The 25,118-nt window shown below is 40.7% G+C and overlaps 1 protein-coding gene across 1 annotated transcript in view; it reads right to left on the reverse strand.

Annotated features, from left to right (window-relative positions):
- The window catches only part of Hr4 (nuclear hormone receptor 4), a 36,392-nt gene extending 13,644 nt beyond the window's left edge, over positions 1 to 22,748 (reverse strand). The window contains exons 1-5 of the mRNA XM_017897608.1: positions 22,649 to 22,748; positions 8,500 to 9,519; positions 6,339 to 6,882; positions 1,277 to 1,487; positions 205 to 558 (exon numbers count right to left, since the gene is read on the reverse strand). Coding sequence (XP_017753097.1) covers positions 205 to 558; positions 1,277 to 1,487; positions 6,339 to 6,882; positions 8,500 to 9,519; positions 22,649 to 22,748 — 2,229 coding nt within the window. The remainder of the gene's footprint in view (positions 1 to 204; positions 559 to 1,276; positions 1,488 to 6,338; positions 6,883 to 8,499; positions 9,520 to 22,648) is intronic.
- Between the last annotated feature and the right edge of the window lie 2,370 nt (positions 22,749 to 25,118).

Consider the following 25,118-nt stretch of genomic DNA (forward strand, 5'->3'; position numbering starts at 1 on the left):
ATTTCGAAACTTCGATCCCTAAATTTCTGATACTAATTTTCCAAATTACCAAATTTTCATTTCAAATTTAAATTTCATTCAAAATTCCAAATTTTCATTTGGTTTTCTGCCCAATTAATTAATTTGGCAATCGAACGGCTCGATTGATAATTAATAACGTAATTAGAAGAAAAGATAGTGGAAAGAAAAATGGCGTGGACTCACTTCGGAGGGGTTGGTGAGCGCCGTCTTCAGGATCGTCCCGTTGACAAGGTGACTCGAATGGGCAGGGTGACCTGAGTGACTGGTGGTAGATTGCGAGTTGAGCGGGTCGCCCGACGAAATCTTGTGATGGTGAAGAAAGCCACCAGCAAGCTGTGCATGTTGCTGTTGGCTATGGTGAGCAACTGCGGCTACAGCCATATGTTTGTCAAGCATCGTCGAACCCATGGTGCTTTTGCTACCACCAAGGGATCCCGACCCGTTAACACCGCCAACGTTACCGCCACTACTTATGCCACCCATGCCTCCTCCCATTCCACTCGTTTTGTTACTTTTCTTGTGCTTTTTGTACTTCACCTATTGGGCAAACGAAGGCGTTTTAAAATTAAACGTTCCCCTTGCTCGTTCACACTAACAACGACATTTAATCGAAGGCTCAGTTTCTCCACCTTCCAATCAATTATTATTCATGAAATATATAATGAAAATTTATAATCTTGAGAATTTTAATTCACCAAAAAAAAAAAAAGAAAAGAGGAAGGTAATTTTACTATACTTGTTATTTTTACACCTCAAAATCAAACTTGAAAATTTATAATCTCGAGAATTTTTATTCACAAAAGAAAAAAGGTAATAATTTTGCTATACTTGTTATTTTTATACTTCAAAATCAAACTTGAAAATTTATAATCTCGAGAATTTTAATTCTTAAAAAAAAGGTAATTTTGCTATACTTGTTATTTTTATACTTCAAAATCAAACTTGAAAATTTATAATTTCGAGAATTTTTATTTACAATAAAAAATATATATATGTAATTTTGCTGTACTTAAATTTTGATTGGAAGTGGAAGATTTCAAAAATCGATCTTTATTTTTTAATATCTCAACGATTAATTCCGAATTTCCAAAAATTGCAATCACTATGAATTAATTGGTGAAGAAAAATTCCAAGGATGTCACTATAGCAAGTTACATAGTTAACTATATTATTATTCAACCGGTGTGTACTATCTGTAACAATGGAAACGTCCCTGAAAGTGAAAAATTAGTGAAAATACGGAGTGAATACTAACCTTGTAAAGGTTATACACAGCACCAGAATTTCTGCCCCCAGGCATTCGATCCTCTCGAACAGCCTGAAGGACCATACCCTGTTCAATGCACTTTTTGAAGCGACAGTACTGACACCTGTTCCTCTGGGCTTTCGTGATTTCGCAACCGCCTTCCGCCACGCACGTGTACACTCGCCTATTCTGCACGGTTCTTTTGAAGAACCCTTTACACCTGCGCACACAAAATTTCACGCTGTCTCACATTGCACGCGAAGATTTCGCAAAGGATCTTCGGCACGAGCTGTTACGTTTATTCAAATCGCGGCTCGTGATCCAACACACCGGCTATAGAAATCCGTTTAACCGTTCTCCAAGACACATGCAACCTGTTTGTCTTGGGCCCAGCAACACCGACGTCGTGGAATTGGATTCGTTTCCAGTCTTACTCTGACCTGTTCTGAAATTTCTCACCAAAGTCATCAGCTAGAACCTCCTCTCCTTTCGAATATCATTGGCTTCTCTTTCGAAACCACGGGATTTTCAGCCTGCTGTCAGCCAGGTAGTTAGAATAGAAGGTACCTCGTGATCGGTCATCAGGGATTTTTCGTGTCACGAACTCGGTTGCAGAGTTTGCTTCTCTTTGCAGCCTTTTAGTGCCTATCAGGAGCTAATTCAACATTTCTGCATTTTCTTTATCAAAATAGCGGAGATTTCGTGGTCACTGTTGAGCAGATAGAGTAGGAGGTACTTTAGGATCGGATGTCAAAGATTTTTCATATAACGAATTACGTTTTGAGGCTTGACAGTCTTGCTATCTATGAGGAACTAATTCTGATCGATTGACAACAGTTAGGAATGATACTATGGTGGATCAAGAGGATCTTTAGGCTAGATTATCAGTAGTGCAAGAAAAACGAGTTCCTAGAATGCACGTGCAATTTATGAACACTTGACAGTATGCAGTGTGCATTAGTATGCAACGAGATGCCAAGGAATTAGGTGAGGAGTATTAGAAGAGAGTTACAAGAGTTGGGAGTGACAGAGTGAGCTGTATTTTAATTGACATGACAAATATTATTAAGAAAAAGGAAAGCTCTATTCTCTCTGCACCTATTTCTTCGAAATTCAAGATTCTCCTGTGTCCTATTTCGAGATGAAAGGATTTCGTGCTTGCTGTCAGTCAATTAGACAGGATGGAAGAAGTGTAGTCGGAGAAGAACGAGTTCCTAGAATGTATGTGGAATTTCTAGACGCTTGACAGTGTGCAGTGTACAGTGTGCATTGGCATAGAAAAAGATGCCAAGGAATTAGATGAGGAGTATCAGAAGAGAGTTACAAGAGTTGGGAGTGCCAGAGTGAGCTGTATTTTAATTGACATGACAAATATTATTAAGAAAAAGGAAAGCTCTATTCTCTCTGCACCTATTTCTTCGAAATTCAAGATTCTCCTGTGTCCTATTTCGAGATGAAAGGATTTCGTGCTTGCTGTCAGTCAATTAGACAGGATGGAAGAAGTGTAGTCGGAGAAGAACGAGTTCCTAGAATGTATGTGGAATTTCTAGACGCTTGACAGTGTGCAGTGTACAGTGTGCATTGGCATAGAAAAAGATGCCAAGGAATTAGATGAGGAGTATCAGAAGAGAGTTACAAGAGTTGGGAGTGGCAGAGTGAGCTGTATTTTAATTGACATGACAAATATTATTAAGAAAAAGGAAAGCTCTATTCTCTCTGCACCTATTTCTTCGAAATTCAAGATTCTCCTGTGTCCTATTTCGAGATGAAAGGATTTCGTGCTTGCTGTCAGTCAATTAGACAGGATGGAAGAAATCTCCTGACAAGTCATCAAGGATTTCTTGGCCGACGAACCAAGTACGAAAGTTTACTGATCTCTGTTCAGGAGAGTATGTTGATATCTAGACAATGTCAAAATTCTTTTCACTTAAACCCTTTCAAATAATTGCGATGCTTCTGCTAACAATCGGATTTTGGGATCACTGTCGAGCAGGTAGAGGACATTTCCCGACCAATGACTTAGTTTCCAAGTTTACTTTCCACTTGCCAACAGAAATTTCTTGGCTCTGTTGACTTTGTCCTGTGTCTCTTTTTCGAGATCCGAGGGTTTCGCGATTACCGTCAGGCAGAGAGACTAAAAGCTTTATGATCTATCATTAAGAATCCGAGTTGCAGAGTTGGCTAATTTCAAAGGAAAGCATCGAAGATCTTCGCACCAAAGCCATCAGTTAAAACGGAAGCTTGTGCCTTTCGGGATAACTGTGTTAGCGTTAGGTAGTCAGGGTGGTACTTTACGACCAGTCACCAAGGATTTTTTGTTCAACGAACTAAGTTCCAAAGTTTGCTTCTCGCCACTCGGGGGAGTGTCTTGGAGCTTACCAGAAACCGATTAAAGATTCATACCTGCGGACCTAGGGCTACATAGAGACGCACAGTCTTGTCGAGTTTTCCCAACTAATTTGCCGGATTCGTCGGATGAGACGATAGACATTGAATAAACTAGCGTGAAAGCGAGTAACGATACCCCGCAGTAACCTTAGGGACTAATCAGCCGCGTTGCAGGATATACGAGAATGGGAAGTACCTTGAGGTACACTCTTCGTTTCACCTTCGAATCGCTGAGATACCGCGGGTCGTCTTTAAAACAACAAACAACCACGTCCCAGTTCACTCAGAGGTGAATCGATATTTTTTAATACCCGGGCTGAACTTGAAACGTGCAACTATAAATCACCATTCTGATAGAATCGGAGTCCTGCGGATCAAGGAACAGACATAGCTTCGCTGTAGAAACTCTTTGGCACGCGAAGGATATGTGAAACAGATGCAGCTGAATCTAGATCAATTAAGGATGGGATTAAGTCGGATTATTGCGAGGCTTGTCGCAACGAGAATTTCAGAGAAACTAGGATCTAACCTAATGTATCAATTGTAGTATCCACGAAGAGTACAGTGTGTATCTTTCCAAAGCAGTAATTCAGAGTAGCGTGAATATCATAGAAACTAGAGTCTGACCTAATGTATCAACTGTAGTATCTACGAAGAGTATAGTGTGCATTTTTGCGAAGCAGTAATTTGAAATAGCGAAAATTTCATAGGAACTAGGGACTGACCTAATGTATCAACTGTAGTATCTACGAAGAGTATAGTGTGCATTTTTGCGAAGCAGTAATTTGAAATAGCGAAAATTTCATAGGAACTAGGGACTGACCTAATGTATCAACTATAGTATCCACGAAAAGTGTACTATTTTTCCGAAACAGTAATTCGGAGTACTGAGAATCTCATAGCAACTAGGGAGTGGCCTAATGTATCAACTATAGTATCCACGAAGAATACAGTGTGTATTTTTGCGAAGCATTAATTTGAAGTGGTGAGAATCTCAATATCAGAGAAACTAGGGTTTGACCTAATCACGAAGTGTACAGTGTGTATTTTTGCGAAGCAGTAATTTGAAATAGCGAAAATTTCATAGGAACTAGGGAGTGGCCTAATGTATCAACTATAGTATCCACGAAGAATACAGTGTGTATTTTTGCGAAGCATTAATTTGAAGTGGTGAGAATCTCACAGGAACTAGGGACTGACCTAATGTATCAAGTTTAGGACGCACGAAGAGTGCAGTGTGTATTTTTCCGAGACAGTAATTCGAAGTAGCGAGAATCTCATAGGAACTAGGGACTGACCTAATGTATCAACTTTAGGCCGGGTATAGTTGACATGATCGATCATTCAAGCTATAGAGTTCAAGTATCAATGCATAGTCCAGTGTACATGTTTATGAAACAGTGGTTAACTTTTCAGTTTTTCCCTGAATATGTCAAAAGGACATAATCCAATTACGATGACACCAGGTAGAAAATTCTTCCATTGCTATCTCCAGCGTGACCCCTGAAATGGGATACCAGTCACTTTTGACATTCGATCAAAGGCAAGAATGGTATATTTTAGTATAATGAAGAATTCCAGCTCGATAAATGAACTATAGCAGATCAAACATGGCGACTAGGTACGCAAAGGCCAGCTCGAAGTGAAAACAGTCGAGAGAGGCCAGTGTCGCATCGCGAAAGGGGGAAACGATGAAAAACTGCATGATACATGGTGTGTATAGACGGATATCTATCTACATTCATAGTTGAAGCGTGACGCGGTAACCTCGAAGACAGTGGGAACGATATATTTCTCTGTTAGGACGCAGGTGCAAGTTAGGAGGATCCAAAAGGTCAGAGTTCGCCGTGAGGTGCACCCTTAGGACCGTGACTAGTGTAATCCTAACTTTCCGTACATAGTTCCGTGCAATTATCTCTAATTAAGCGGATCGTCCGAATCTCTGACTCCTAACGGGTCGCCTAAAGGCATTCCGGACCTAGCCGTTCCAGATATGCAGCGGGACCAGCAGTTTTGCAGACGACTAATTTGATTATCACACCTAGGTCGCGTTGCGCACGAGCGCATCTAGCGATCTTTGGAAAGGATCTGCCAACCCGTTTCCGGAAATCAGCTTGCACGGGATTATCATCGGGGTCTAACTTCGAGATAGCCAAGGGACGATAATTTCGCAACTCTTGGCACGCGTTAGGGTTTCCAGAGGCGTACAAAGATACCTACTCGATCTCGGGAGGTAGCTTACATATATGTGGGATTGGAATAAGTACGGCCCTGAAAGAATGCCAAGTGTGTTTGGGCTTAGGATGAAAGTGACCGTGTGCAAGTGAATTAACTGCAAAGAATGTTTATAGTAAGGTTGAGTGAAAGTTTAGGGATGCGTCCAGAGTGGCTGAAGTACCTGGCCTGGTGGGAAAGGGGCATGATTGCAAAGGAAAGCCTGGATATGGAAACGGTCAGGATGAATGCTTTAAATAAGAGTGCAAGGGCAGCTCCAATCTCCACAGTCGTCAGTCATGAACAGTTTATGATGTCCAGTCTTTAAGGTTTCATAGCCGTCAATCTACGAATAAGCTTATTGTATTTTATTAAGAAGTAAAACAACACTATTTTAGCCAATCCACCCAAACCGATCCCTGCATATAGGTTATGACCGAAAAGAGAATGAAGGAAAGATAAGACTCACCCTTCACACGTGATGATGCCGTAGTGTAGACCGGTAGCCTTGTCCTCGCAAATCATACAAATCATAGGCGTCTCGTCCTCCTCGTGTTCCTGAGGTGGCATCGGCGGTGCAGGTGGCGCCACTGACATCGACTGCGACGCGGTCTCCGACTTGACGACTCCGCCATTCCTCTCCCACGTCTGGCCGGACCCGGAAGCTGTCAAGTTGAGAGCCTGCATCTGCTGCGCCGCGGGCAGTTGCGTCATATCGCCGGCCCATAACCTCTCCATGTTGAGCGGCGGGCCGGAATAGGGAACGGAGGGTGGTTTGCCCCTGGACTCCTGGCCTAGGTTCAGGAGTAGCTGAGCAGCCGACTCTTCCGACGAGGAACAGGATGCCGCCGCGGCCGTGGCCGTCCACGAGGCCGCTGGCGGTGGTACGGGGTCCAAAGGTGGCGCTGACCAAATCATCGTCCTCACGCCACCTATCTCACCCATGATCACGGTCGGAGGTGGTCTTGGGGGCGCCGGCGCTGGCCTTTGCGCCGGTGGTTTCATCGTTTCACCTGGAATACGCAATTTCGTGGTTCAGAAGAAATCAAATTCCCTCGTGAATCTTATAACCGATTCATTTCATCGAGCATTTCATATACAGGGTGTTCCACGGTATATGCCGTTTGGCTCAACTGTCAAATAATAATACCTCAGCTGATAAGTGATAAAACGAAAATTATTACAATTTTCATTATTATCATTAACTTATCACAATTTTCTATAAAATTAATTATTTATCTTCAAGTTTGCAAGGTTACTTCAAGGTCACGTTACTAAGAAAATATTGGATGACCCTTTCTGAAACGATCTTAACATGTTCACGCTGGTGTGTACCATCGGTGGCTCACGCTTCAGTCCTCCATCGTGCGGAATGTACTGTGCGTGGCCGAGAAGAAGTCATCTCGTTCGGTTGTGGGGCAGGAGAGGTACCTACTCTTCTATGACACTCCCAAAACTACTACCTCCAAGTTTAGTAACGTGATACGTTAACATAGGCGTAGGATATCCGTAAAATTCTTGTACTCGAATAATATAAGACGCAATTGAAGACCCAGGATTGGAAATACAAAGCAGCGAGTCGGATAAAGTATCAGATGATAATAGCTTAGAAGATTTACAAGGCAAAGGAGTACAAAAGTAATAATAATTAATATCGTTTATGAAAATTGATTTTAAATTTAAGATGTATCTTTTATGATAAATTAATTATGTAATTGCATCATGCTAGATAACCGTTTAAAAAAGTCACACGATGCAGCATAAATATAAAAAGTATGTGTATAGTACAGCACGTTTGCTGCATAATGCAACGAGAAGTTAATCAAGATGCTAATTAGTAATTAGTAATTGCACATAATCACGTGTTCATCGGAAGAATCCGAAGTTAATATGTTTTTGGGATGGGTCTACGCTCTTGCATCTATTTGTTGCGTCTGTCTCGCTTTGTCTCGTTGCTTCGTTCGCTTTCTCTGTCACATGGGGTCCTATGACCGGGCTAATAGGAAGGGATCAGTTCTGCCAATAAGGGAAGCGCTTTACTTCTGTCATGACGTTAGAATGGTTGGGTTGTTGGGGATTCGGTCCTACAAGTTTCTAGGATGACTTCTTCTCAGCCACGCATAGTACCACTGGTGGCTCACACTGATGTGCCTTTTGTTCAATTGATTTACACCATTTTCAACATAAACGGTGAATTTATTAACCCTTTGCACTCAAGAGGCGACTCTCAGTCACCAATCGCTTAATGCCATCATAGTATATTAAAAATAACCATAAACGCATAATTTTTGTTCATATTTAGCGTAAAAAGGGTCACAGAAACATAAGAGAAGCTTGGAATTGCTATTTCTTCATAGCGAAAGAATTTTCGAGTGCAAAGGGTTAAAATAACAGCCTAGTGCATTTAAACATGCACACCGCTAGATGAAGCAATGCACGAATGCGCAAAAACCAGCATCTGCGTGAACGTGTTAAAGAAATGAACTTTAAAAGACAAACGTAGCATTGGAAAGGTAAAGAATTGTTAACCGAAATGGTCTACGTAGGGTCTAATCGTTTGCTGCTTAAATGAAACGGCACTTACCGTGGGACACTGTACGCAACGACACTCATCGTTATAACTGACTTACACGAGGAAGCCGTACTAGTTGCCCCAATGCTCGTGGAAGTTGCCCCATTCCCACTGCTCCCCGTGCTACTACTCAAACTTGTACTACTGGTGGACGCGACTGCAACGTTCTGTCCATAGTTAACAGCACTGCTGATGACCCCGTTCAGTAGCCTTTGCGTGGCGAATCCCTGTATACCGTTGTTCTGCGACCAAAATTGATGGTGGGCCAGAAGGTGAGGCGGCACCGAAGGTACCCGGGGTCTAGGCGGTGTCGGCGGAGTTTGCGGTTGCTGTTGTTGAGTAACGTGCGTCGTGCTGGCGCTGGGGCTCACGCTCTGGCTAGGGCTGTACTGAGAGGACGGGCTACTCCGGTGACTAGGTTGACTGGAGGTCTCCGAACGACCGCCACCGCCGCTACCACCGCCACCTCCGCCATCGAAAACCGAGTTATCCGACTCCTCCTTGGTCTGTGCCGACGATAAGTCACCCTTGTCCGGGCTGTCGCTCCTCGAAGTCGCTTCTTGGGGCATGGGAGTCGTGGAGACCGCTTGCATCGGCGAATATGGCGACAGCCTGGTCGGCACAGGTGTACCAGCACGCTGTTGTTGGTGCTGTTGCTGCTGTTGTTGCTGCTGCTGCTGCTGCTGCTGTTGCTGCTGTTGCTGCTGTTGATGCTGCTGCTGCTGCTGCTGCTGCTGCTGCTGTTCCTCGACGACTCTGTAGCCCACCATCGAAGTGGCATCAGGGAAGACTGAATCTGGCGACGCACGGTCCGAGCAGGCTGTATCACGAGCTTCCAGTCCACTTGCCGCCCCGCGAAGAGGATCTCGCGGTGTCCCTGGACTCGGGATGCCTAGCAGATACTCGCTTTTGACTTTGACCACGGGGCAGCCCGGCGAGCTCGGCATGTTAGCCTCCGGCGACAGGGTCGAGGTGTCGGCCATGCTCTCCCCTGGAGCAGGAAAGTTTATGGGTGAAGGAGCGTCCGTCGGCTGGATCCCGAGCGGCGAGCCTGCTGATCCAAGGGATACCGGGGAGTCTGAGAAATAAGGCGTTGGTCTCACGTTTATACTCGATGGAACATTCTGCACGCGTTTACCTCGGGTAGGCCGCGATTAACGGGCGTGGATGAAGCGCGATAGAGTCCTGACGCGTGTCGTGTACACATGATTATGGACTGCCATTTTGATGAGCATGACGATGGTGGTGGTGGTGGTGGTGAAGCACGATTCCCTACTTTCGGTCAATTCGACCATCTCTGCCAAGAGATACCAGCTGGTCGTTGTCAACCGTGTTTACGAGAGAGAGAGAGAGAGAAAGAGAGACAGTCTTGGAGTCTTGGATCCCTATGCTAATCGAGCTTTACGTGATGATTCGAGAGAATGAAAAATGGCGACACCTGGACTACATGCACAGCAATTTTGGGACGAAGGTGCTAGGTGTGCATCGATGAACTGGAGATTCAGCTTGTTGATACGAGGACGGTTTAATAGAGATGAACACGTTAGCTGCATTCCGTTTTGACACCCCGCGTAACGTATTGTTCGTTACCATTCTTGCATCGGTTGGGCAACCGCGTTTCACCGGGCATTAATAACAATTATTGCAGGCCGGCGATTTCCATCAGCTCTCGTGCACGATTCGCACGGGATTATGAAAGTTACGCGAGATGAAATTCTTCTACGTTCAGTACGGCTAAACTATTCGGTTCAACGATCTCGTAACCGTCTCGAACCCCGATGCTCGCGTTAATGGGTTTGGTCTTTGCCGTTCCGAGACGGTATGAAAATGTTATTAATCATCGTGCATAAGCATGCCTGGTGGTCTATCACGATGATTAATAGCACTTATCACGGTGGCCTGCCAATCCCGTGTTTTATAACGTTGACAGACGAGTTTCGAAAGAACCGTGTCGTGCTTCTCTTGCTCCTATCTGTTTCGGCATCCAATCGAGCTGACTGCATGTAGAATCCCTATCGCGAAATTCGACAGCCCCTCTCGCCTAGAGAGTCCTATTAGATTCGATCTTTGACAGGAAACAGGAAGTTTAAATCCAGTGTTGGTTGTGTCCAACTTTTGTCACCAACTATCTATTAAGTGAGAGAAAAATTAGGTAACCTTTGGACGATCTCAGTTACTCTTTTCTAAGTATGACAACCTAATCGCTGTCAACCCAAAATTGCAACTCGTAGCATATAACGATATCATTTGACGATTGTTATATTAGTCAATCCAAAATTGCAATTCTTTTCTTTCTAATTATCCAGCTTATCTTGGTGCAGAGCTTGTAGATAGCGAAGATGACAATTTTGACAGATTGGAAACAAAGGAATAATTTCTAGACTATTGTCTACGCACAAAACTGTAAAAGCCCGAGAAAGAAAAGAGAAAATAGAGAATTGGAGGTCCTAACAGAACTCTCTCGTCTAGGGAGTCCTATTAAATTCGATTTTTGACAGGAAGAAGAAAATTTAAATTCAGTGTTGGTTGTATTCAACCTTTGACACCAAGTATCTATTAACCGGGAAGAAAAATTAGGTAACATTCGGACGACTTCAGGCACTCTTCTCCAAGTATGGCTTTCAGACACTCGTAATCAGTCTGTCAATTACGAGAAGATTATATTTGTTAGTGCGCACAGTTAAGTGAAGCGAAGATACTTTGTTTCTTTAATTAGTCATAAATAATCAATACTCTTAGCATATAACAGTATTGTTATATCAGTCAACCCAAAATTGCAATTATTTTCTTCCTACTTAGCCATTCTTTCTTTCTAATTAACCTTTGGACTATTTCAGTCACTCTTCTCCAAGTATGACAACCTAATCGTTGTCAACCCAAAATTGCAATTCATAGCATATAACAGTATTATTATATCATTAGTCAACCCAAAATTGCAATTCTTTTCTTTCTAATTATCCACTTTATCTTAATGCAGTGCATATACCTAGCGAAGATGACAATTTTGTCTGATAAAAAATAACCTAATAATTCCTCGACTGTTATCTACATCTAAAACTACGAAAGCCTGAGAGAGAAAAGAGGAAATAAAGAATTGGACGTCCAAAAAAAACCAGAAAATGAGAAAAAAGAACGTAAGGATCGAAGTATCTCCATGCTCTGGAGAGAGTCAACGTAGGCAGCACATAGCAGCACTTGGAGATTGTTCAGACTGGGAATCGCTTGTCCTTTGTAGCAAGCCTTTAGGATGGCCGGGGTGTCGGAGATTGGAACTGCAAGGATATTTCGCAGCGAGAGCAATTTACGCGGCCAACACGAAAGTGTAATACTCGTTCGCGGTGCTTGGGTGGTTTGAAAAGGATGTGGGTCTGCTACGTTCGTGTAGGTCAAGGAAGGAATGCAGTTGACAAGGCCGGGCTGTGATTGTAGGTACCTAGGTACCAGTTTCCAGGCTATTAATAGTCCGATCAGCGCGAATATCGGTTCCCGCGGATTATTCCTTTACCGTCCTTCGTCGTCTTCCTCCATTTTACCATTTCCCCCCCTCCACTAGCCTAGCAGCCGCCCCTCCCGCCGCTCCAGGTCGTTCAATCCCGTTTTCCCGCGTTTTCACTCCGGTCACGTGACCGCGCGAGTTCGCCCGTCCGACGATCACGAGGATCAATGAACCGACGAATGCGAGGATGATCATGATCATCTAGCGATCCGTGATGACTAGCTAGGTCTCGTCTGTTTACCGAATATCGACGAGCAACCGGTCTTTGAGTCGCAGTAGCAGTAAAGCTGGTCCAGCATCGAGTACGGTGCCATCGTCAGCTGGGATCTCAGGTAACGATGCAGGCTGAAGTAACTTTCATAGGGTGTGCAGAGATCGTAGAACGGGTGGTACGGGTGGTAGGGGTACACCGGGAAACTCAGTGGTATTCCTTGGCACGTTCTTAGGTTCATGCTCAACTGGTTCCAGGTCTCCATCCGATAGTCAGACGCCAGGAACGTGTTCTTCAGCGGGGAGCTCATCGTTCTCAGGTCGTAGGTATCGTTCTCCATGATGCTTCCGGTGGCTTATCGATGTCCAACGATTCCTCGGGCCTCGTGACGTGTGCATATGTACTTGTTGCGTGATGATAGGCTACCTCTAGTTGCTCGGATTGATCCTGAACTTTGGATCGCCTTCCAATGATCTAGGTATCCTTGCTGTGGCTGTTTCAGCGTCTAGATTCGTATTTGTGACTAGGTCCTCTTTAGAGAAGCTAGCTGTCAATGTTGTTTGACAGTTGTCACCTGACGTGTGGTACAGTTGACATCAGAAAACTTGGGTACACTTGGGTTGGACTTTGACAGTTTGTTTAATGAAGACAATTAACTTCCTTGGAATTAAACTGCCAATGTGTGTTAGATGGTGTATAAACAGGTTGTCTCGAGGTAATGTACTTTTAATTTTGGTTCCAAGTGAAACGGTGTATCATTGGTCAGACGCGCCGGCGAGCATCGATCCTCTTCACGCGGTTCCGTTTGTCAACATCGTCAGCGCGAAAATAGAAGTTCGGAATCACGCAATGATTATTGTCGTCGTTTCTTTGGATTTAAAAAATGCGTATACAAAACGCCGCGATAATTGGAAATAAATAACACAGACTTTAGAAGTAATGCAACTTCATATTGACACTAAATAGACTAAGCACGGTCAAATGACACTTTTCAGAATTTACTTTACAATGGTACATTTATCGTTGCTTCTTTCGCTCATCTGACTTTCTGTAATTCCTTATATTATCTGTCTGTTTAATTTCTCGCTTTCCGTTTTTCATTTAACTTATTTTTCACCGAGAAAAGTACTCTGCATACCGCATGCACCACGAGGAGTCATTTGACACCTTACTAAATTTAGGTGTTTTTCTGCACCTTGGTCCTGGACTCGGATACACTTCTCAAGTTATAGTTTCATTTATCTGAATCTGATATGCGTGATTGGTTCACTCGCATGATCCATGAGCATGAGACAGTCACCATCGTAACGAGAGACTCATCAATCGACGTGTTCCGAGAAGTAGTTAGACACGCACTGACACTTCCTGATAGGTGAAATACCTCAGATCCGCGATTATTATTACAATTCGTGATCTGATCTCCTGAACATTGTCAACTGTCAACACTGCACGATCTAATTAGCTTCTCCGTTTCGATGATCGAAGAATTATTTTGAAGAATTATGATCCCAAGTCAGCAAAGATCTATTCTCATCCTGGTTATACTTATACCGCTTGATTTCCTTGTTGACAGGTCACTGTCAACTATTAATCCTAGATCAACGAAGATCCGTGCTCATCCTGCATTCATCCTGGAATAACACGACACTTGATTTCGTCCTCGACGAATAAAATTCACGTTACGTCACATGGTCTAACCAGTCCTTGCTCTCTGAGATCCGATCTCAGTTCAATTCCCTCACCTCGTCCATTCACAGAACACTACACTGGTCCTCGGTTCCTGACAAACTGGAAGTCACAGTCTACCCACTGTCAATCCCGAAACAAACGATCTATACTCACGGAATACCACGTTTTACTCGATCAACTGACATCCTCTTCCCTGCACAGGGTACCTCACACGCAACGATTCTCAATCCCATGCGACAAACAACACCGTGAACCCGAAATCGCAGGTGGAAATCGGTGCAGCCTCCTCTCGTCATTGCAAACGATTCATAAAACTCGGTTCCAGCCGACACACGTCACGGTGTTCGTATAATTGCGTCGCACGCTGCTGAGAATATGACGTTACTCGCGCGTGGCCCCGGAGCGAAAGATCAATGATTCTCCTAGTCGCGGCCTGGTCAGCCGGATCCCGGAACACGCGTCCCTGAGAGCAGAGGCTCATTCATCGAGTCGTTCGCGGGAACCGAAGCAGATCCCCGCCGTGCAGGTGGAGCTGGAGCAGAGGTACCCTGACCCAAACACCAGCCACGGGGATCCGTGGAGCGAGTGGAACTGACGCGAGGCTCCCTCTCTCACGTCCCTCGACGTTGCTTCCGACATAACAACGATCCAGGTTCACCGTCGTTACCATCGATTCGGCTTCCCGCCAACGGCAGTCTCTGACCTTTAATCGCCGGTAGGTCGGGGGTCATTGGTATCAGCAGCTGCCTTCGAGAAATCGATGCAGCCTGACAGACTGACAGATCCCTCCTTTCGACACTGTCTTTCCTCTTCCCGGGTGGATCGTGTAGACTCAGTGAAACGGTCCTCTGGGTAGCTGACGTGGATAGTAGGTGCTAGCACGAGTTCAGACCGAGCTGAACTAGCACCGGTGCACGTCCGGGATACCGCGTGGGTTGATATTCAACCCTGCCAGCAACCACCACCCCTCTGCCGCCACTCACCTTGCCGCTTGGCTCGGGAACAACGGCGTCTCAGCTACCCCCGCGGTAGAGTCCTTGCTAACCGATTAGCTCGAAATTCGCGAGGCTTTAGACGCGATTATGGCTCTGCTATGTGTGCATGGTCGTCGTGGGTGGAACCTGGTGGAGCGTCAGGAGGAGGAGGAGGAGTATGATTTAGACGAGGTATGATTTATCGTTGTTAAATGAATGTTATAGTTGTTATAGTTGTCAAAGTGTTCTAGAGTGTCCTGGGGTGTGGATGCTGATGTCATTTTGGTTTGTAGGGATGGGGATGTTGCGTTGGTTTGTTGATTTCGTTTGGGGGGTGAATGCTATTATTATTGTCGAAGTTATTGATCTTTTGTATTTGCTTCGGGTGGATGTATATAGACAGGGTGGCTAATATTAGATTGGCTAAGGTGAAGAATGAGTGTGGGGATGGAGGAGGTACTTGTGCATAATTATGGTTCGTCTATATATAGTAGTGTGTCGTTAATAGAGTTATAATTGAGAAAATGAATATAAGATAAATGGAAATGTCATGTTGTTGCTGTATAGTAACTAAAAATTGATGTATATAGTGAGACAGTAATAGTGACTATGAGAAGACTAATAATTGCTGTATATAGTAATATGGCAACAATGAATATGAAAACAATAATAATTATTGTATATAGTAATATAATAATAGTGACTATGAAAACACTAATAATGGCTGTATATAGTAATACAGTAATAGTGAATACGTAAAGACTAATAATTGCTGTACACAGTAATACAGTAATAGTGAATATGAAAATATTAATAATTGCAGTATATAGTAATACAGTAATAGTGACTATTAAAAGACTAATAATTGCTATATATAGTAATATGGCAACAATGAATATGAAAATACTAATAATTGTTGTATATAGTAATACAGTAATAGTGACTATTAAAAGACTAATAATTGCTGTATATAGTAATGTAGTAATAGTGAGCATGAAAACACTAATAATCGTTGTGTATAGTAATACACTAATAGTGACTATAAAATAGTAATAATTGCTGTATATAGTAATATGGCAACAATGAATATGAAAATACTAATAATTGTCGTATATAGTAATACAGTAATAGTGACTATTAAAAGACTAATAATTGCTGTATATAGTAATGGAGTAACAATGAATATGAAAAGATTAATAATTGTGTATAATAATACATTAATAGTGACTATGAAAAGATTAATGATTCCTGTATATAGTAATGCAGTAATAGTGAATATTAAAAGACTAATAATTGCTGTATATAGTAATACAGTAATAGTGACTATTAAAAGACTAATAATTGCTGTATATAGTAATGCAGTAACAATGAATATGAAAAGATTAATAATTGTTGTGTATAGTAATACAGTAATAGCGAATATGAAAATATTAATAATTGCAGTATATAGTAATACAGTAATAGTGACTATGAAAAGACTAATAATTGCTATATATAGTAATATGGCAACAATGAATATGAAAATACTGATAATTGTTGTATATAGTAATACATTAATAGTGACTATAAAACAGTAATAATTGCTGTATATAGTAATACAGTAATAATGAATACGAAAATACTATAGTAATACAGTAATAATGAATATGAAAGGACTAATAATTGCTGTATATAGTAATACAATAATAGTGAATACGAAAACACTATAGTAATACAGTAATAGTGAATATGAAAATTCTAATAATTGCTGCATATAGTAATGCAGTAATAGTGAAAATGAAAAGACTAATAATTGCTGTACATAGTAATACAGTAATAGTGACTATGAAATAAATGGAATTGTTAAAATTACCATATATAGTGAAATTATATTACAGTTATAATGTTAATTCTGTATGTTAGTAACGTGGTAATGTTATTGAATATAGTAACTATATAGTAATACAGTAATAATGAACATGGAATGAATAGAATTATTGGAATATAGAATTAGCAAGGAAATGGGAATAAATTAGAATACTTTTATATTTTTTTTTAGAATTTTGGAAATGCTCACGACAAATTAAAAATGCTAATCATGCTTTGATTTCATTGATCAATGCTGTACCAATGAAATGCCCCTTTGCAGTCCGAACGAATTTTATTTTCTCTTCTTCAGTTATAAATTTTAATTTTTCGAATTATTCATAATATATTTGGATTTTTAACATTTCTATTCTTCTCCGGAATTATGGGTATTTTAGAATAGTATTACTACCTTCTCCTATATCAATTACACGTGGTTTATATTTCCTGTTGCGAACAACATAGGAAGTCCACCGTTGTTGTTTTCGCAAATTTCTTATTTACTTCTGTCTCCGTTCTCTAAAATAGCACGGTTACCATGTTTCTCATTAAAAAACCAATCTTTAGAAGCACGTAGCTGTAAACAGGGAATATAAAGCGAATTATTATTCAAGAAGTTGAGGTCACTTTTAATATCTATCCACCGTGGAAGAGAAGAAAATAAAAAACATTACGTAATTCGTCATTTCTTCCTTCTCCAACGAACACCTTAGAGTCTCCCTCATTACTTTCCCACGTACATCTTACTCTGTCGCCAGGTGCAACATTTCATTCATTTTCCACGACCTATATCACTTCCCCAAATTTTATAAAAATTAACACTGCTCTTCGAATTTCGTAATTAATTTTTCATACTCTTTCCAATATATTTACGCAAAACAAAGAAACAAAACAATTCAAACAAATGTAAACAAAATTTATGATTGAGGGGTGTTAATAATTTTCTAAAAATTAATTTTTATTATTAATATTTATTATTAACAATCGTCATCGAGTATTAATAATTTTCAAAACAAGCATAAACAAAATTCATGATTGAGGGGTGTTAATAATTTCATAAAAATTGATATTTATTATTAATATTTATTAATAAATTAATAATTTTCAAAACAAGCATAAACAAAATTTATGATTAAGGGGATGATAATAATTTTACAAAAATTAATATTCATTATTAATATTTATTATTAACGCTCATCTTCGAGTATTAATAATTTGATGGAAATTATTAACATTGGTCTACGAATTTCGTAATTAACTTTTCATACTATTCCCAATCTATTACGCAAAACAAAGGAACAAAATAATTTGAAACAAACATAATCGTTGAATTGCAATAGCTATTAGCAATAGCTATTGCACTGCATAGATGGCTATATGCAATGTACTCTCTATTGCCATAACCGGGGTATCCGTAGCGGTACCTGATCTATTCACTGAATATTCTACCTGTACTTGTGTTTGTTTTGAACTGCTTTGTTTCTTTGTTTTGCATAATAATTTGTGAATAGTATGAAAAATTAATTACAAAATTCCAAGACGAGTGTTAATAATTTTTATACAATTTTTATAAAATTATTAACACCCTTCAATCATAAATTTTGTTTTTCTTTGTTTTTAATTGTTTTGTTTCTTTGTTTTGCATAATAATTTGTGAATAGTATGAAAAATTAATTACAAAATTCCAAGACGAGTGTTAATAATTTTTATAAAATTATTAACACCCCTCAATCATAAATTTCGTTTGTTTTTAATTGTTTTGTTTCTTTGTTTTGCCTAATAGATTGGGAATAGTATGAAAAATTAATTACAAAATTCCAAGACGAGTGTTAATAATTTTTATAAAATTTTTATAAAATTATTAACACCCCTCAATAATAAATTTTGTTTTTGTTTGTTTTTAATTGTTTTGTTTCTTTGTTTTGCATAATAATTTGTGAATAGTATGAAAAATTAATTACAAAATTCCAAGACGAGTGTTAATAATTTTATAATTTTTACAAAATTATTAACACCCCTCAAAAAGAAATTCCACCCATTATTTAATTTCCACATATTCCATCCACTTCTCACGAAACCAAAACCTAAACTACATTTCCTCACGACTACCTGTATCCATCCTCCACCTCCTCACTCTCAAACAATTCGTTCTAATCATATACACGATTCCCTTCTTGCTTCCCTGCCAAACCAAGACCCATCGAAAATTCAACGAAACGAAATTCAATATCCCAAGAAGACGCCCACTGATACGATAAAACCATCTCTATCTCGACAACAAAATTCTCTCGTTCCTTCGAAATCCTGCGAACAACGTACCAAACATACCAATCCTTCGAAATTATGCATCGGGCCCCACGCAGGGCACACCTACGCGAGGACCTACGGGGTTAAGATCGTTGACACAGTTGCTCGAATAAGCTCGGATTTATTTCGTACCACCCAGGCGACGTTTGCAGGTGATCCAGGAGCTTTATCTCGACGGATCGTCCGTCGGGTCGGTAAGACACGGGAAATTCGCATAGCGAGAGCCGGGCCCGGCTCTGCGAGAGTCACCTTACCCTGTATAATGGATACATTTGCTCGTTTATGGTTACCAAAGCGGAACGGGGCGAGCGATGATTGATGTCGCACGCGATATGCGCGCGGGTTATGAAAATCGGGGCAATTGGGGTATCAAACACGGGATTATGGGCGGCGACTAATCATCGCAGTCGCGCTGGCCACTTTCGCGGCTCGTTCTTGGTATCCTCAACGAGAAAAGATTGCCAGCGCGATGAGCCACGCTCGGACAGTGATCTACGATCCATCTCGAAGACTCGCTGCACTACTGTTGAAACTTTGATGGATTGGCGCGTTTTTCCTGCGTCGCGATTCGTGATTAGTGGCCGATGATTTGTACCATCGCAGCTGCTCAGGTGGATTTATCGCGTGTTTGATCGTCCCTTTGATCGCCGATCGTGAGTTCCCGTTATTTGCGATAATCATCCCACGAGAATTTCGGGCATTTGTGATTTCCTTTTCGGTTGACTTTGACGTGAATTCGCGTCGTTTCATTACCATTCTCGTGAATTTGCATCAGTTGTTTATCATTGATGCGAATTTGATAATCATTCCATGAGAATTTCTGTCATTTGTGATTTCCCTTTCGGTTGACGTTGACGTGAATTCGCATCGTTTGACTGTCATTCGCGTGAATTTGCATCAATTATTTACCATTCACGTGAATTCAATAATCATTCCACGAAAATTTCCGTCATTTGTGATTTCCCTTTCGGTTGACGTTGACGCGAATTCTATAATCATTCCACGAGAATTTCGGACATTTGTGATTTCCTTTTCGGTTCACGTTGACGTGAATTCGATAATTATTCCACGAGAATTTCTGTCATTTGTGATTTCCTGTTCGGTTGACGTTGACGTGAATTCGCGTCTATTAGTTTGTTTATAAATTATTTCAATTAAATAAAATAAACCTGATGAACTTAAACCATGAGCAATTACTATTAAATAACTTCCATCGTTTGACTGTCATTCGCGTGAATTTGCATCAATTATTTACCATTCACGTGAATTCAATAATCATTCCACGAAAATTTCCGTCATTTGTGATTTCCCTTTCGGTTGACGTTGACGCGAATTCTATAATCATTCCACGAGAATTTCGGACATTTGTGATTTCCTTTTCGGTTCACGTTGACGTGAATTCGATAATTATTCCACGAGAATTTCTGTCATTTGTGATTTTCTTTTCGGTGGACGTTGACGTGAATTCGCGTCGTTTGATTGTCATTCGCGTGAATTTACACCAACTGTTTATCATTGACGTGAATTTCATAATAATTCCACGAGAATTTCGGGCATTTGTGATTTCCTTTTTGGTTGACGTTGACGTGAATTCGCGTCGTTTGATTATCATTTGCGTGAATTTGCATCAATTGTTTATCATTCACGTGAATTCGTGTCTCTTGTGATTTTGCTTTGGGTTATCACAAACGAGAATTCACGTCATTTGTCATTTTCTTGTTAATTGTTGCTGATGTGAATTCGTTTCATTTGTGATTTCACTTTAATTGCCATTAATGCGAATTCACACCACTTGTGATTGTGTTCTTGGTAGTCGTTGACGAGAATTCGCGTCATTTGTGATTCTGCATTCAATTGTCGTTGACGTGAATTCACGTGATTTAGTTGTCACAGACGTGACTCCACGTCATTTGCATTTTCTTTTTGATCGTTCCTGATGTGAATTTGTTTCATTTGTGATTTCGCTTTGATTGTCGTTAACGTGAATTCACGCCATTTGTGATAGTATTTTTGATTATCACTAATGTGAATTCATGTCATTTATGGTTATGTCTTTGGTTATGACTAATGTGAATTCATGTCATTTGTGATTCTATATTTAATTGCCATTAACGTGAATATTTGTCATTTGCCATTTTCTTTTTAATTGTTGTGAATGTGAATTCAAATCATTTGTGATTTCGCTTTGATTACCGTTAACATGAATTCATGCCATTTGTGATTATGTTTTTGGTATCACTGACGTGAATTCACGTCATTTATGATTCTGCATTTAATTTCCGTTGACGTGAATTCACGTCATTTGCCATTTTCTTTTTAGTTGTTGCTAATGTGAATTTACATCATTTGTGATTGTATTTTTGGTCATCACTAACATGAATTCACATAATTTGTGATTCTGCATTTAATTTCCGTTGACGTGAATTCACGTCATTTGTGATTCTGCATTTAATTTCCGTTGATGTGAATTCACGCCATTTGTGATTCTGCATTTAATTGCCGTTGACGTGAATTCACATCATTTAGTTGCCACAGACGTGAATCCACGTTATTTGTCATGTTGTTTTCGATCATTGCTAATGTGAATTTGCTTCATTTGTGATTTCACTTTAATTGCCATTAATGCGAATTCATGCCACTTATGATTAGGTTTTTGCTTGTCACTGGCGAGAATTCACGTTATTTGTGATTCTGCATTTAATTTCCGTTGACGTGAATTCACGTCATTTGCCATTTTCTTTTCGATCGTTGCTGATGTGAATTCCCTTCATTTGTGATTTCGCATTGATTGCCGTTAACTCGAATTCACGTCATTTGTGATAGTATTTTTGGTTATCACTCACAAGAATTCACGTCACTTGTGATTCCGCAATTAATTCTCATTAACAAGAATCCACGTCATTTGATCGTCACAGAGATGAATCCACGTCATTTGTGATAACGCTTTTATGTCCCATTGACGTGAATTCACGTCACTTGTGATCACCGCAATTTCTCTGGAACTCCATATTTTAATACACGGACAATTAATCATCGTACCAAAAAATACATCCGGACTAGCGAAAAATATTCTCGACTTGCACGTTCTCGCGATAAGAAGAGGAAAAAGAAATTCGTCAAGATCATTAGCGTTTCAATCTCTCCATACGCGTGTCCCTCCTCGACAAGGAGCAATCAGCTTTTGAATGTCTTTCTCTCAAACTTTCACCGCGAGGGAACTGAAAAAAGGCTCCCAGCTGTGAGTGCATTAAAAAGTCGAGAATTTTTCGAACCTCCTTCTTCCATCCTGACATCCACTCGTTCGTCGAGCTCGTGCCTATAATCCTTCAACACCGGCCTCGAATTATACCTTGTCACTGACCGCGCGATCCTCCGAGAGGCAAAGACACCTAGAGCCCGCACGCGACGATACTCGTGATAACGATTTCCTGACACCGGATGAGTGATTGCCTGGCGATATGTGAGTGTTGTACTCTATCGACGATTCGATGCTGTATGTGATTAAAGCGAAATTAGACGGTGGCATTGATACGTTAATCGGCGAAAAATGAGGGGGGTATCGATAGGTCCGAGCAGGTGGCTAGAACACAAGGAGACGAGGTTCGGTGACGAGGGCTTGAGAACTTGGCCGCGTATCGAATTTTGGATGGGTGGGCAAATAGAAAGGTGGAAATGGCTTCCTTACCGTCGCTACTACATCGGGAGTCGACCTTCCTCCTTTTCAACTTGAGGTCTTGAAACAAGCTCATGTTGTCTAGCTCACACGGGCTGCTCGTAAGGGTCATAATTCCTGCAAGCAAAACGGTGGAAGAAAAGATTAGAGACTCGTCCATTAATTGATGTACACCTGGAACACGCGTATACAAACACGTGTGTGAAATATCAGAGGTTACGGTGTGTGCGTGACCGAAACTACAGTGTGAGTGCGATTGTCCGTTACTCTGAGAGCCTAGGTTTAGGTGTGTCCCGTGGATGCAGAGACCACCTAACCTGGACTTGGACTCGTTTCTTTAATATTTCGCAGGTATAGTGTCAGATGGGTCCGAGCATATCAAGATCTAGGACGTTAGGCCAATTTCATGAGCAATAAATAGAAGATTATGCACAGTACTGTCAAACATGTGACCACAAATTTGACAATGGATTTTTGATAACAATTTTGTTAAATCTTCTAACTCGCTCGTTTCAATTGATTATGATAATGACGCCATGTTTGTATATCACGTGATCTGTGTGATCCACGTGATGGATTATACAAAGGATTGACAGATTTTAGGTGTGCATGTAGAAACACGGTGTTCCTGCTTTTGAACTTCTTGCGACGTTATCGAGTTAGGGTACCCTAGTGCGTGTCCCCTAGTCCCCCATGAGCACAGTTTAATCATTTTGTTTCGGATGGTACTAAAGTCACTCGACGTTGAGAGGTCGCTGTGCATTGAAGGGGACTATAGTCGTCCAATATCGAGTGCTTATTGCATACTAAAGGTGACTACAGTGTCGAGTAGACACTGTACGCTAAAGAAGACTGTAGTCACCCAATGCAGAGTACCTGTTACTTTCTAAACGTGATTATAGTCAACCAGTTTCGCGTGGTCGATGCATATTAAGGATGATCATAGTCACCAAACATCGAGCGTTCGCTGTATACTAGAAGCAATTACAGTCACGGTGTTCACCGTGTATGGAAAGCGAACTATAGTCGTCTAACTTGGAATGCACGATAAAGATGACTATAGTCACTCTGTGTAGTACTTGCTATTCACTAAGCGTGATCGTAGTCGCTCACCATCGCGTAATTGCTGTATACCATAGCTATAGTCACCTAATGCTCACTGCTCGTTGCACATATAAAGGGTAACTATATCTAGCCAACGAGAGATCATTGTACTCTGACTAGGAGCAACTATATAGTCATCTAATGTCGAGTGATTAGCCTATACTAAAGGTGAATACACTCGTCCAACATCGTCGAGTAGTTCACTTCACTCTATACCAAATATGACTATAGTCTAAAGATGACTATATCCAACCATTAAAATACACATTAATCAACTCCTCGACATTGTTGTCTTAATTACTCTCTCTATTATACTGAAATTTCATCTAATTTATTCACTTTCCTTATTACACTGAAATTTGATTATTCTCCTTAAATTAGTTTCATACAGACTTAAAATAGTCCAAAAATATATACTCCAGACTCAACTGTCCCACGTGAAGGTGTCGTATTATAGTCAGTGTGAACTTGGTCACAAAAGTAGGGTTAAGTCAAGAATTTTACCCCTGTAACCCTATACTTATAATGAGTAGCTACATATATTTCACACAAATGAAAATAATTGCTGTGATACGAGGAAGACGAATGACTATAAACGATTATGTTTCAATTCGAATGAAAGTAAGCATAAATTTTTAATAACTCATTTAATAACTCTAAAGCAGTTTATGTGTTCTCAGAAATTTAAGTCAGTTTGACCCCTTCTCTTTCTCTCTCTCTCTCTCTCTCATATTTGCAAGAATAAGAAATACGTAATAGGAAACACGAGTATTTGAATGGATGGCTGAAGATAATCCACGTGGACAGGTTCAAAGGATGGCGCGAATCAGAGTCGCGTCTCGCCAATGTCTGCCACGAAAAACATCTTCATTAATCACGAAACGTCTAGTCACGCTTCCTTTTCATTATACAACAACGGTGATATAGAAACGAACGGCATGGCGATGCTTTCGCGTGGATCGGGTTGCAGCGGAGGATTCATGAATTAAAGAGTGATCCTCATGACGGCTAGTTGCTTCGCCCGCCATTTTATTCTTACCCGCGGAGCGGCCATCGAACGGAAACCTCGTTCGTTGCACTTCGAGAACAATGAACGATGATCGATAATTATAGGATAGAGTCGTAGATTAAGCAATTACGGGTCGTTTCAAAAATCGTGGAAGAAAATATGGCGATTTTTCCCATTGCAGAAAATTGGAAAAATAGTTTTGAGATTGGCCTTTTAGGGTAGAGTACTAACATTGGTCCTTTGTGGTTCTGCATCGTGTTGTATTTAATATTCTATTTTATTTTGATGTCTAATTTTTATATACATGTAAACGATAGTCTTTTGTATTTTAACATAATTCCACAAAAATATGTCAATGTAGAATTAGGG

The sequence above is a fragment of the Eufriesea mexicana genome, unplaced genomic scaffold (assembly GCF_001483705.2).
Source record: "Eufriesea mexicana isolate 0111107269 unplaced genomic scaffold, ASM148370v2 scaffold577, whole genome shotgun sequence".
NCBI lineage: Eukaryota > Metazoa > Arthropoda > Insecta > Hymenoptera > Apidae > Eufriesea > Eufriesea mexicana.